Source organism: Podarcis muralis, chromosome 12 (genome assembly GCF_964188315.1).
Source record: "Podarcis muralis chromosome 12, rPodMur119.hap1.1, whole genome shotgun sequence".
NCBI classification, from domain to species: Eukaryota; Metazoa; Chordata; class Lepidosauria; order Squamata; family Lacertidae; genus Podarcis; species Podarcis muralis.
In genome coordinates this window covers 16,056,883-16,071,488 of record NC_135666.1, presented here as the reverse complement: position 1 = coordinate 16,071,488, position 14,606 = coordinate 16,056,883, and the positions used below count along the sequence as shown (strand labels likewise).

General features: G+C 43.1%; 1 protein-coding gene across 3 annotated transcripts in view; it reads left to right on the top strand.

Moving 5' to 3' along the window:
- Positions 1–375: 375 nt before the first annotated feature.
- The window catches only part of ADARB2 (adenosine deaminase RNA specific B2 (inactive)), a 362,541-nt gene continuing 348,310 nt past the window's right edge, over positions 376–14,606 (top strand). For all 3 annotated transcript variants that reach the window (XM_077936765.1, XM_028750756.2, XM_028750754.2), the window contains exon 1: positions 376–1,020. In XM_077936765.1, coding sequence (XP_077792891.1) covers positions 921–1,020 — 100 coding nt within the window. In that variant the 5' untranslated portion in view covers positions 376–920. The remainder of the gene's footprint in view (positions 1,021–14,606) is intronic.

The window sequence follows — 14,606 nt, the reverse complement described above, 5'->3', positions numbered from 1 at the left end:
CTCGTAGTAGTACACCGGCCGACAGGCTGCCGGTGGGGCTTTTGTGTTTTCTTTTTATTCCCTTTACAACAACTCCCCTCCGGGCCCGTTCTGCCTTCTTTCCCTATCAGGTCCCGGACACATCCATCAGCCCCAATGGGAGCTGAGTGTGCAAGCTGACAAGGGATGGATGGATGGAGACCGGGGGTGGCTGGTGGTAGGGATGAAGGGGGGGGTGCGCGCTTCTGCTGGTGGTGCTGCTGATGTCAGAGCCAGGAGACAGTTGTGATTGGATCTAATTAGACTTTGCAGCAGCAAATAGACGCGCTCCCTGCATGATCGCCTTCAAAGTGGCTGCTGGGGCCAAACAACTAGGAGAGAGGTGCAAAAAAAAAAAAAAAAGGAGAGGGGGGAAAAAGAACGAGAGAAAGAAACAGAAAGAAAGAAGAGAGAGAGAGAGAAAAGGAAAAAAAAGTGGGCGCCGTGCATTTCCAGCCCTTGATAAAGCAAAGGCGCCCTGCGAGTGAGGGAAAGCTGCCGAGGAGGAAGAAGAGGGAGGAATCACAGGTGAGCCTCCCGGTCGTCGCCTTTAATTCATTAATTTGGAAACTCTACCTGCGCCCGGCGCGCTCTCCGTCCCTGGTTTGGGAAGCGTCGCAGCGCAGGCACTTGAGCGCAGCTGGCCAAAAGCAAAAAAAATTAAAAAGAGGCGCACGATCCGCGCGCAGCTGCTCTGGGTTTGCTGGTTGATAAAAGTCCCACCCGGCTTCGTAGCCCTCGCAAGCGGCGGCGGCACCACCACCACGGGCGATCGGGAGCAGGGAGGGGGCGTCGCAGGCAGGCAGCCGACTTTTCTCGCTCTCGCTGCGCGGTCCCCGAGCCAGGCGAGCGCGGAGCCAACGCGCTGCCGCTGCTTCTCCTTGTTGCCTCAACTACCGGCGATGACCTCCGTCCTGGGCACCGGCCGAGCACCGGGAGGGCCGGGGAGCCAACTGAAATGCAAGTCCAAGAGGAGGCGGAGGAGGCGGTCGAAGAGGAAAGGTAAGCGCTGCCTCTTTCTCACTCCCCCCCCCCTTCCCAAAATTTCCCTTTTGCCTTCGCCTTCTGCATCTGTTTGGTTCCTGGTTTGATTTTGGAGAGGTTGGCGGGGCGGGGGACGTCCTGCTTGTGCCGACTTACTGCGGGGACGGGGACGAAGGGATGGCTTTTTGGTACTCTTGTTCCGATGTGGCATCCCCCGAGCATCTTCTGGGCGGCTGGTTTCGGGGATGGGCTGTCTCAGTTGTTTCACTCCACCTGCGTTTACCTCCGAAATCTTCCCCGCACCACCACCCAAACAGGCAGGTAAATGTCTGGCTGGCGGAGTGTGCTAGTAAAGGGGGGGATTACAGTATATATTTTACGTGGGGGATTATTTGCGGAGGGCTAAAGCCAAGAGTGATGGGAAGAGAAAGAGCTTTTTCTCCCTCCTTCCCATGTGCTGGCATCAACACAGCCAGATTCCGCAGCGCAAGTCAAAACATCTCTAGCAGGTGATTCCTTTGACCCTGTCAGAGGTAAAAAAATTATCACATGATTCGTAAAATGGGTGAAAGTGGGGGGGGGGGGAGACTGGACTAGTCTGAGACTCTGAAAGGTTTCCAGATTGCAGGTTTTTCATTTGCCTCCTTTTTAAAAAATAAAATAAAATGAGAACTATAATCTCCGTCCCAGTTGATTGTGACAGGGTAAGTATGTAGCCTTGCTGCAAGCTGGCCGTTTGTTTGCTTTTTAAAAAGGTGTGAGGATAACGGCATCTCATTTGATCACGTTTCACCTCACGGGGTTGTATTTTTTAAGCGAAGAAGCAGGGTTTGTGCAGTTGGCGGGGGGAGCAATAAAAAAAGGCCCCCAATCTGGGGACAGGCTGCACCTGGCAGCTACCAGTTCTCTCGCCCTTGCTGTGAATGGGCTTTTCTTGCCAAGGTTTGTTGTGTTTTTTGAAAGTTAGGGAGTGTGCTAACGCTGCTCTGATTCTCTAAGGGGACCAGCGTTCTATAAATGGCAGAGGAATAATTATCCTAATCCAAAAAAGAAAGGAGAGAAGCTGCCGGATGTCATAAAAAGCTAAAGTCTGCCTGAGATTAAAGGTTTTCCCAAAGCTGTCCTGTTTCCTCGTAAAGGAAGGATGAGACGGTGCCGGCAGATTGCTAATGCTGTCTCCACAGTTACCATTAAAGATATTGTGAAATCATAGTGGAAAGTCAAGTGACAGGCACAAAGTAAGGCAAAATCTCACTCAGGGAAGTGTGTTCTGCTGCAAAGATGTTCAGTCCAAAGTCTCTTATCAGAGCAGCAAAATCCACCTAGTCTAGAGTTGTCTGAGATAAGTTTATGTTGGCTCACTCAATCACCTCAAGACTCTTTTTGCAGTTGGGATGGGAATGTTTCTTCCCTCTCTGAGAATTAAGCAGTCAGTCTGTCAGAGGCCTAAGATATAGAGGGCACAAGTTTGTGTTTTAATTGTTGACTCATGTATCATCAAGGCCATGATATGTATATGGTGGTTAGATAAGTTTTGGGAGATGCTTAGAATGAAGACATCCATTCTTAATTAATTCAGCTGTTTCTATGCTATATCTTCTATCAGTTAAAACTTTCCACAGCAGGCAGCCATGGACAAATTAAACTGTCAGATGTGTCTGTAGGAAGGTCGGTGAATGAAAAGTTTTGTGTATGCCCTCTTAATCTCCTCTTTGGGTTTTAAGTAAAAATCTTATTTGTAACTTTGGTTGCACAAGGAACTTCTGGAAGTGTCCTGAGTTCCAGAAATAGTATTTGAAGCATCAGGGGGGGGGGGCATTGTCAAAAAAAAAAAAAAGATTTATAAAACTATAAAACTTTGGAGTTTCTTTCAATTGTTAAATCTCCAGTGTTATTCTTGTACGCCAGCACTTGCTATTCTGCCTGAGATTTCACATTCTACCTGTAAGGTATCTATTGTACAAAGTGCATGTCAGTTAAAGCAGTGCCTGCTTTCTAGGAATTTTAAACTTAGTGACATTCTAAATTTGTCTCTTGAACGGAATCAATAATTCATTTCAGCCAATAACTCTGTGTTAAGATTGCTCCCTATGCAAATTTCACAAGGCCGCTCTATTTCTAAGCCAATATATTTGAAGAAGAAAAAACCTGTAATGAAGATTCCCTCATTTCTTACACTTTCCTCTTAATCTCTCTTAGTGTTACTGAGTAACAAAGGATTACTAGTGAAAAGAACAAGTTTGACACATGTTGGCTGCTTTGAGGACAGTTAACAGGAGTATGGAATTAGGAGTTGAAAGTCTTAATAACTATGTTAGGGCATTATTTGATCATTTAAGAGAGCTATGTTCTGGGACTGTTTTATATCTTGTGTTACCTTTTCGGATAAAAGGTAGCAAAGGGTTTATTTGACAAATAGAGCTCTACTTGAAGACCCACAGTTTATAAAACAAGGTGGATATGGATGTATCCCAACACTGAAAATTACATTTAAAAAAACAAACTGGGTTTATAAAAAAATTCATTTTTTTAAACCCAGTTTATATTCAACCTGTTGAATTTGATAGTTTGATAATAGTTTTGTAAATTGGTGTTTAGTCTGCCTTAGAGGCTATATAATGCTAAGCAGTCCCAGGTAGGGTTTAGAAGTGGTTTATTTAGCAATAATTGTATAAATGGCAGATAAGAGCAGATCTCTGTAAACAACGTGAAGGAATATTTGTTGCTGCTTTTGAAGAAAAAATGTATCAACATGGTATAGTGGAGGAAAGTGCATTTATGTCAAATACATACCATTTTCTCTTGGAAAATGGTGAAATATTTCTAATGATATGCACATTTAATGATGTTCCAAAGCATACTTTACTGCATACTCTTATACTTTTAGAGTTCTAAAAGCAACAACCTATGTCTGCAAAAATGTTTACATCCACTTCATCATTTAGATGCTTGATGATACCTTGATACATCTCAGCTTTGCTTTGAACAGTGAAAGAAAATAAAAGGTTCATATACACTCGCTGTTCAGCTGACAAATGTGCATTGATTATATTTGGAAAACTGAGAATTCTACTGAAAATGTCTGCGTGATGGATTGACATTTAATGCTGCAAAGGTGTGGTGTTTATTTAACCACCCGTGTGAAGCTAAAATGGCTGATCTTCATTTGATAATACTGTTTCCTCATTTCCCCCCATATACTTTATAGGATTCCCTAACACTGCAAAGGTGTAAAGTTAGTTTTGTAATTTACAACCTCCAGGTATCTGCTTCTTCTTAGAAGCACTTTGCTATTGTGAATTTTCTCAGAAGGAGAGAAACCTTGATTCTACATTGGATGAAATAGTTTTTAAAAATCAGTATATATTTAGAACTAAAGGATCTGCCTGAGCAGCTTCTCAACTTCTGTGACTGATTCTGAGGTAAATCTGCCGCATGATTTGTAAACGTCAAAGTAATATTGCTTTGTTCTTAGGGCCCGATCCAGCCAAAGTTAAGTTCCTTTAAGTCACACTGATTTCAGTGGGATACAGAAGGATACATGTAACTTTTCCTGCTCTAATCAATTAAAATTAGAGGTGCTTAACTTGGGCTATATTATGTTCTTGCTGTGTGCTTGTTCTATTGTCTTTAAAAAAGTGAATCATTCAGAAGATTTTAAAATTCAGTCATTACCAAATGCCCTTTCCACAGATGCATAACGTGAAAGTTTTTCTGCTTGCCTCTTGAAATCTGAAACCATAATCTGAAAGCAAACCTTGTGGATTTCAATAGACCTTGCTCGGAATAATGTTTAAAAACAAGGTACCACTTACTGACAGCCAATTGGCACATGATTGTAAGCATGCAATATATTTGCTCCATCGTTTGGAAGGAGGGGTGGGAAGCTTGGATATAGGTAAATATGTTATCCTTTTTCATAATCCGTCTAAAGTAAATGAGTGCCGAAATTTATAGAATTATATTTCTCTCTCTCTCTCTCTCTCTCTCTCTCTCTCTCTCTCTCTCTCCAGCAATTTATTGCATTGTCAATCTGTGGTCTGAGCTGACACTGGAAAACGGGTCCAGAGCTTTGGAAGAATTTGCTGTTGTTTAGATTTAAAGCTCAGCTTTTGGGAGAGTTTTTGGGGTGATGAGTTTTTAAATGCGGTAGATTTTGATTAGCTTGCTGAGAAATTGTGGGGTATGTACTGTACAAAACTGGGTATCAGCCATGTGAGGGTTTCTAAAAATAGCTTGTTTAGGGACACGAAGCCCTTGGAGATGGCAAAGGTGTATATAAGCATGTATGCCAAAAACACCACCAACAAAAAAAACTTTCAGACACCGCTTAGTAGTAAAAAACACACACACATATTAGTTAGGGGGTTGAATTTTTTCCTTGTTTGCTTGTTCCCCAGCAGCAATTAAGCTGACTCATTGTTTGCATGTGGGCTTCCCGGGGGTTAGACTAAATCTGAGGCATTTGCAGGGAGAGAAGTAAACATACAAAGTTAAATGCTACTATCTGGAAGGAGAGGCAAGGTTACCGCTGGCAGAGCAAGCACAAAGGGTTGGTAACAAGGGAGCCAAATATGTGCAGCCAAGTAGAGAGGGCGTGTGCGTGTGTAAAAAAAAGAGGTTGTGGTGCAATGAAATTTCTGTGGAAATTAATGAAATTAAGGAAAAGGCTACTGAGTCCATGTGGATTAGCATTGTGCATTCTCCCTGTTACATCAAGGTAATAAATGTGTGTGCTCCATCTTGAGCTAGACTCGGGGACAAATGTCTCCCCTCACAATAGGCTGAGTGTCGGGCTTCAGGATGTGCACCTTACCTTACACGTCCACAACCCCGGCAGCTTGTGAGCAAGGATTGGGATTTGGAGATTAAATTAAATTGATTAAAACTTAATACCCATCTTATTTTGGGTTTTCCCTTCCCTCTCTCCCACCCCGGCTTTCACCTTTGATTTCTAGTGATCTGTTAGGTAGCAATTTGCAATGCCTGAACTTAACATTTAGAATGAGGGGGAAATTGTGGAATTCACGATTCCATATCTGCGCAGTGGCGGAGCGTTGCATCAATAGTAGAGCTGCCTCTTTCTAGCAAAAATAATGATAATAAAATGAATGGGAAAGGTTCAAAAGAGCAATAAAATGAAGTACTCTGGCAGCAACAACAAAAAGGGTAAATGGAGGTACAGGTTAAAATGTGCAATGTAGGAAATTAATCACTTATTTGAGTACTTGGGCTGTTTTACCTTCCAGTATGTATTTTTAAAAAATAAAAAAAGAGGGGGGAAAGAAATTTGGTCATGTTTCTTAAGGGTTTTTCTTTTTGTTTCTCCGCCTCATAATTGTACAAGTACTTGGTGCTTCATGTATCCAAACTCAGGAAATGATAGTTCAAATGAGTGAGACCTCTTGGATCAGCGGAAATCTCGCCCTCCACCCGTATTCCAGCTACTCTAGCGGAGTTTGCCTATTAATTGAGATGAATAGAGTATTTACAAGATTTGGTGACGGGAGTGCCTGCGTTGATACTGACATGTGTGAAATGCCTGCATATATATTTTTTAAAAAAGAAGTAAAGGCTGTGCAGAAATGTTTAATGAAATATCAGAGCGCTATAAAGAGAAATCTCTGTGGGTTTCCTTATGCCTCTTCCTTCCACTTTACAATAGGATAGACAGAACTGCAGTACCCAGGAAGAAAATTCCTGAACGTAGAATCTGCATTCTGCTTGAAGATTTCCCTCCATCAAAACAACCCTCTTTTATTTCCCGCCTTAAAGTTATACTCCACCCAATTGCTCTTGCTGCACTTCACTGAAGCCCACATTAGACCTTTATAGAAAAGAAACATTGCTAAGTAACAGTGAATAATTAAATTCAGGAGAAGGAAAGGAAAGTGGTTTCATATGGGTCAAGTACCCTCTACAGAATTACCCGGGTGATGTGAATAATAGTGAACTTGAATTTCTTCCCAGCTTTATAACCCAACTGTCTCTCTCATCTTGCCAACTGTTTACAAATTTGGTACTTGTGTTTGTGTGTGTGTGTAAATGATGAGTTAGCTGGGCAGAGGGGAAGTTTGATAGGCAATGCAAGATCCATCATTCTCCAAGGGCCTGGAATGGTCTTGTCACATTCCTATGTAAAACCCCTCTGACTCTCGCAAAAGTTGTATAATTTCTGATAGTGGGGGATAAAAGCACACACGTGCCTCCTTTATCTGATCTTTTCCTGTCTGTTTGCATTGTCCAGGAACACCAGCAACATAGCAGACTTTTTCAGAAAAGCAAGTTGCGGCGACTGATGAAGTGCAACAATTTGCTAGTTTTTCAAAGGTGGCTCACGACTGTCAAATAATATGCCTTTAGTATGAATGCATCAAGTAATTTGGCAGCTTATATTGCTTGGCCTTTATAACATCACTAATTTATTAATAGCCTGTTGGAGGTTTTGCTTGCAGTATATGAAAGTGCTATTAATTTCAGCTTCAAAAATGTAATTGGTTGGTATGAAGAACAGAGGCTCATCAGTCAGCTTGATAGATCTCTTAAGGCAAGTTCCCTGCCTGGAACAAAAAAAAGCTCCCAAAATGTTAGGCTATAGTAAGACTTCAATGAAAAATAATATGGAAATGAGAGAGGTGGGGGTGTTATGCCCTTGGCTATATCACATTACTTTTGGTCAAATTGTTTTTTAAAAGGTGATAACGAAAATTATTACAAAATGTGGAAGCAGCTTGTGTTCCTGGAAAACCTGAAACGGCAGCAACACTGATGAAATGATGCATAGTTGTGGAGGAAGTAAATTGGGAGGGGATTCTCCTGAGTGAGGAGAGGAGAACAAAGAGAAAGTCACTGGGAAAAAAAATAGCTCCACGGCAGGAGGGGCTGCCTTGTTCAGTGTGGGGGAATTCAACAGCCATGGAGGGAAAGAGGCCTATGTGTTTATTGGAATCCATGTTAGGTGTATCAAAGCCACTGCTTTGGGACGAGCAGTAGGAAACCAGGCAAAGTGAACTCTTACCGATTTGCCATTAACTTTTAATTCAGGCTTCGCAATGAACTGGTACTAACAAGTAGTAGATAAAATGGCCAACAGGAATAATAAGAAACTGGCATGTGGGTAACATTAAATTCAGAAGGTAACATTAAATTTAGAAAATGTGTGAGATTTTCTTTTTCTCACACCCGCCTGAAAAATACCACTTTGTATCATCCCTCCCCATATATATATATAATTGCTGGTGGTGGGCACTATTTTCCTCTGTCTGCCCTGCTGCCACCTGAGAAGAACATGAGGTCCTGAAAAAGGGGCAGGTGTAAACTGGAGGCTGTGTGGCCAACACTGCTGCTGACACCTGCAGTAGCAAAAAGAGAGAGACGCTTTTCTAGGGGGGAGAGAATAAATAAACTACACTGATGGGTCCCATCCCCGAGAAACCTCCAGATTTCTCCTTCCCCCCTGGAGAAATTTGATGAAATGGTCCCCACCACTTTTCTCCTCACACATAGGGTAGAAAACATCAAGATGCCATGTGTGCACAGTTCTAGATAACACTAATCATAAGGATTTTATAATTTATATAATAATGATTATATAATGATGGTTATTTGTATAATTTATATAGCTGCTCAGTGACACGAGTGACAAAAGGTGCCGTTAATAATTTTGTCACTCGTGTCAAGGGGCTGATAAATTTTGAGGATGCTGCCACCATCTTTGCAAGCGGAAGATGGCATTGTGCCTTGAGCTAGCCTAGGCCCAAAGCACAGGGTTGCGACACCTTCACCTGCAATGCGCAATGGCATGGCGGTTTATGCACAAGCATGATGCGTGGCAACAGGGTTGAAGAGGAAGGGGCAGAACTGGTATGGTAATGTGCATGGCATCCCCAAAGCATTGTGGTCAGCATGGCATGGCGCATTAAGCACCTGAGCAAAAGTAGGGAAGGCTTTCCTGGGAAATTGCAGTTTGGGTGTTCTAGCCAGGAGTGGGGCTTGCTTTTCAATTTGACTTGGACATGCCAAGGCTACAGCTCTGCTCTCCTGTTTCAGCTTTGTAGATCTATAGGATCAGAGTACTACTTGCTTAGTACTTGTGCTTAGTAAACTGAGCGTATATGCTCACAAAGAAGCTTCCTGTATATAAGCAGATTAGCATCATTGTTTTCCATTATGTTCTTCCCCTTTCCCGTCAAATGGCCACAGCTGAGTAGACAGGGACCCACAGCACAATGCAGCGTTCTCCCAGCGACACTTCCAATTTCCGAGGAAGTGACCACAGCTAGTTTCCCAGGAACCATGCAATTAATTCGGTACATCCAAGTCATCTCTGAACTTCAAGAAACAGAGACACCCCACCCTCCTACATTGCGGGACGATACCACTTTTACTTGTGGGGGGAGTCTCCATTGTGGAATATGACACTATATTGTAGGTCTGGTGCTGAAAGGGAAAGCATCCCACTGGGAGCTCACATGACCTGATGCCTAATGCAGCTTTTTATCTGCTAGCCTGCATTTCCTCCAGGTACCTTATTCCAAGATCTGCATCACCTTTGGATGCTTCTCAGCCTGCTTCCATGGGAATCACCTTCTCCCATGAGCCAAAGTCATCCAGTAGATCTAGATTCACAATTTCCTGATCCGCAAGTTATATTCTTCTGAAGCCTCACATGTTAAGGGAGTTGTTGAGAAGCAGAGGATCTGTGAACTAGCACTGCACAAGCTGTGCTGCTTCCGTATGTCAGTCGCTTCAGAGATTTGGGAGCAATAGTCCGGCATGTAAAAGGGCTTGATGGCTAGCACCCTTCTTTTCTGTAAGAGCATCCGATCCCTGCTCTGCATCTGGGTGCTCAATTAAGACTGCAAGCATAAGCCAGTCAGATCAAGAGTTGCAGGCTGGAAGTGGGTGGGGTGTTCAAGCTGTGCAAAATCAGTTTCAACCCACAGGCTGCCGGTATGCATGGATTTGTATTTTCAGGAGAAAGTTGTTGTCATTATCAGCGGCATCCTTGCCTCTTCAAGTCCATATGAAATATTCCCCATGGACAGCCAAGGCCACCTGAAGGTGCTGGGCAGTGCAAGGGGCAGGATAGGGAAAGGTGAATTGGACAGACTACATATCTAGCCGCTTAGAAGTTGCAAAAGTTTGGTTTGGTATTTAAACTGTCGAGATCTCACCCCTCTTGTGTTTTAGGCATGAGCCTGAGGGATGGCAGTCCCGGCATGACGCTTTAAAGCTGAATGGTGGATTACAGTGAATAGCAGCCTCCCTGATAGAAGCAGGCAGGCTGGCTGAGATTATTTTCTGGGCAAGGCAATGTTCATTGTGAGAGACAGTGACCCAGTTGTGACCAATGTCAACACAATGTGATTGTGCAGTCATGAACATGGTTCCGTTTAGCCTTATTGAATCCATACAGATTGCAAACCTCCTAATCAAATTAAGCAGAACAGGAGGGGGAGAGCTATCCTTTGTCCATATGTATTTTCAGAGAAGTTCATAATATGTAGCTTGTAGATGCCATAACCAATATGGGGCACAATGTCTGATACAGGTCCCACCTGAGGGACTGGGAATTGGGGGAAGATTGAAGCAAAATCTCTGCTTTCAGCAGGTCTTTCGCCAGAGAATTCTAGCTTTCTGTGTGTTCTAAATATGTGCTAGTCTAAAATGGTGGGTGCAAAGTACAGTTAAGGAATCTAGACTATTAAAATTTAGAAATTGCATATGAAAAACTGTATAAGATGGAGTAAATGAATGACAGCACCTAATTATGTAGTATTCACTGATACAGGTGCCATTACCGGTCTCCTCCCCCTCTGCCAGTCATTACCAGCTCTTTGCATGCTTCAGTTTATATGAATGGTAAGCTGGAAGCCGCAGAGGCAGTGGGAAAACATTAGAGGTCTCTATTGTTAAGCAGCGCAGACAGTAATTAGATTGCACCTTAGTGCTTGCTGTTTACATCTTAAGTTTAAAGGGGAAAGTGGGAATAAATGTTCCCTAATGTCATTGATGGGAGATTTTCCTGCAGCTACAAACCACTGCACCAGACATATTGATTAATCTGTGGTGTACCATTTATTTATGCTAAACATCTGATGTTTGCTTCTGCAATCTGGTCTTTCAAAGTCACGATAATATTCAAAATGTTGGCATCACCCACGTGGTTTTAAAGCCACAAGCCAGCCAGGATACTTAGTTTATCTTGCTCTCTGCAGTTTACACAGCCAACATGCCATGCAGCATTTGTGGTATGAGCACGGATTCTTGACTTAAAAAAAGAAACCCACACCAACTCATTCCCAAACTTTGGGGGCGGGGTGAGTGAATATGCAAACATGGTGCTTGATTGCATTGGTGGATTTTACATGTTATAGGAAAAGATTGTGGGTTTTTCTGCATTTTCACAGTGTGTTGACCACACAGGAGTATGTATAATCTGGGGAATTTACACTGGAAGTCTCGATTATCCAAGGGTCCCTATGCGTCTTTTTTATATTTACACATACATGTACTGCCCTCCTTACATCTGAGAACTGTTCTGGTTTGAAGAGCAGGAGAAAAATGTATCAAATAAATAAATAAGCATTAATCAAAAGATGGAGGTGATGTGTGAATGTAAAAACAGGGATACGCTCTAAAGAAATTTGAAGCTATTTGTTGCATTTTCTAAACTGGGAAGCATTTGTTTTCAGCACAGAAACGTGGGTGTGCAAACTGCTTCCACCTCACTTAACGGCTTCATGTGACGTACCTGGGAGATAGGAATGCATAGATTGGGACTGGGTGACCGCCACACATTCATCCAAAGCTGTGACAGAGCCCTTGAATGTTACACATGCATATCTCTTGAGATATTATGTATGTGCTCTGCTCCCAGTCCTGGGATGAATTTATTGTTTAGATGGGGTATTGCTGGAGGGTTGGTACAAGCAGTTTGGCACCTCTGCCTCACCACTGCCTGTTGCTGATCTAAGCCATTCACTGAGGCTTGCTCAGTGCTCCAAAGTATTGCCAAGATGCAATACATTTGCAGTGGAGGTGCTCATCTTTACAGCATGGGACCTCTGTGCACTTACACACTGTCTTTTTATCTCCACTAGACGATTCAGTGTACTTGATACCCACAAGTTTTACTGGCTCTGTGACTTGCGTGTTTATAGAATGGTGACTTATGGCGTGAATTACTCTTATTTTTCTCTGTGTATTTTCCCTCAAGAGGTGTGTGGGTGTGTGAATGAGGCAGTGGAGACAGAGACTGGGCTAGCTAAAAGTCAAAACTCTACCATGGCGGTGCTTAAAAGTTGTTCTTGGCATTTAAATATTTGAAGGCAAACTAGGAAGAAATTGGTACATTGACCCCAAGAAGAATGATGGGTGAATTGCACAGACTTGACTATTTGAACTGTAAATGGTTGAAGGGGGATAATGCAAGCCTTTGAGTTTCATTTTTGGCCTTCTTTGTCGGACAGAATGGTAAAGCAGCAGAAACCCAGGTGTGTGTGTCTACCCCTGTAGAACAGGGCTGCGAAACCTGTGGCCCTCCAGACATTGATGGACTACGGGTTCAACCAGTGTGACCAATGGTTGAGGATGATGGGAGTTGTAGTCCAACTACATCTGCAGGTTCCCCATCCCAGCTAAAGAGAGAGTGTAAGCCAGTTTCCAATTCAGAAGCTTCAGTCACTTGTCATGTGTCTTCCTCCCGGTGTAGCCCTTCCGCTCTCCCTAATGAAATATCCCACGAATCTGGAAAGACAGAAGCTATCATTTTGCCGACTGTGTGGAGTAAATGAAAATGCAAAGAGGGCGAGACCCTCAGCTTAGTGTAAATTTGGCTTAGATAAATAGTGTACTTGTAGAAGAGCCTGGTTTAATCACATTCAGTTCAGCCAATCTTGCGAAAATTTGAAATAGACAGACGCACAAGACTGGAGATCTTGTGCTTCCTGTTAACCTGTCTCCACATCATCTAGGTTGGAGGAATGCAAAATCTCCATTTTAGCCAGAATTGTGCAGGAGGCTGTCCTCTGCAATTGGCTGCCTTACAATTCTTGGACAGGGGGACCGGGAGAACATGTTGTTGTTTAGTCATTTAGTCGTGTCCGACTCTTCGTGACTCCATGGACCAGAGCACGCCAGGCACTCCTGTCTTCCACTGCCTCCCGCAGTTTGGTCAAACTCATGCTGGTAGCTTCGAGAACACTGTCCAACCATCTCGTCCTCTGCCGTCCCCTTCTCCTTGTGTCCTTCATCTTTCCCAACATCAGGGTGTTTTCCAGGGAGTCTTCTCTTCTCATGAGGTGGCCAAAATATTGGAGCCTCAGCTTCACAATCTGTCCTTCCAGTGAGCACTCAGGGCTGATTTCCTTAAGAATGGAGAGGTTTGATCTTCTTGCAGTCCACGGGACTCTCAAGAGTCTCCTCCAGCACTATAATCCAAAAGCATCAATTCTTCGGTGATCAGCCTTCTTTATGGTCCAGCTTTCACTTCCATACATCAACATATTGGTAATCAGTGCTAATTTTCTAGAAAAAGAACTGCCGGAACTCACCGTGAATACCTCCCTCGTTCTCTTAAATGGCACGCCCTTGTGAGAGGTACCAGAACTGAATTCTGGTAAGTTCCAGCTGGAGGAAAAGCCCTGGACATAACCAGCACTTTTGTCCCCCTACTCACATGTTGCGCTGGTATAGCACCTGAATAGAGCTATTGTTTTGGTCAAATCAATTCCTTTAGTGCTCAGAAAATAGGTAGCTGACCTAAATATTCATCACATTTGTTCCTGTTTCTTTAAAGGACACTTTGTACTGTTCTCTCTTAAGAGTCTCTTATCTCCACACAAGAACTGGTTGCACTAGTGGCCAAGAACAAGTTGCAAAATATTTAAAGTAGTGCCTTGAGGAAGGGTCACTTTGCTGAATCTTAAAGGAAAAGGAGGGAGTTCTGGAGGTGGGATGGCTAATCGCGAAACTTCTTTCTGATTGTGCAAAATAAGGGGAAAGTGAGAAGAAGAATCTAAGTTAGGACATTGCATTGGGGGGGAGCTTCGTTTTATAATAACAAATAAGCACCCTGCAGAAGACAAATTATTTTGCCTCATTTGTTTAGACACACAGCCTCCTAAGGCTTTGCAGAATGCTAACCTAAGGTCTATGTGGAAAGGACACAGCAGAAACTGCCTGAATCTCTTGCAGCTTGGTCGCCACCAGATATATGCCTAAAATATAAAAGCGCCGAGGAAGCTGCTCTCTTCACAGTGGGTACTTATTAAAACAAAGTCCTGCAAATCCCACCCCCCATGCAAACAACCCCAAACCCATGTATAATTCACATAGTATAATTGTCTTTGCCTTCAACTACCCTCCATCAAAACTGTTCTTCTGTAGTCTTCCATTGCTGTAATCCTTTTGCTTAAAGCCCAGTTTAAATACTCTCCGGGAGAATTTTGCAAAGAAGGCACAGAGATGAAGAACAGGTTGTATTTCGTTTGCTCTCCCAATTTGCTCTTAAGATGTGTGTATGAAACAGGTGTAGGTAAATCTGTTGATTTCTGTTTCCCAGTTTTCCAATCTTAAAATTGGCTGTCCACCAGTTTTTT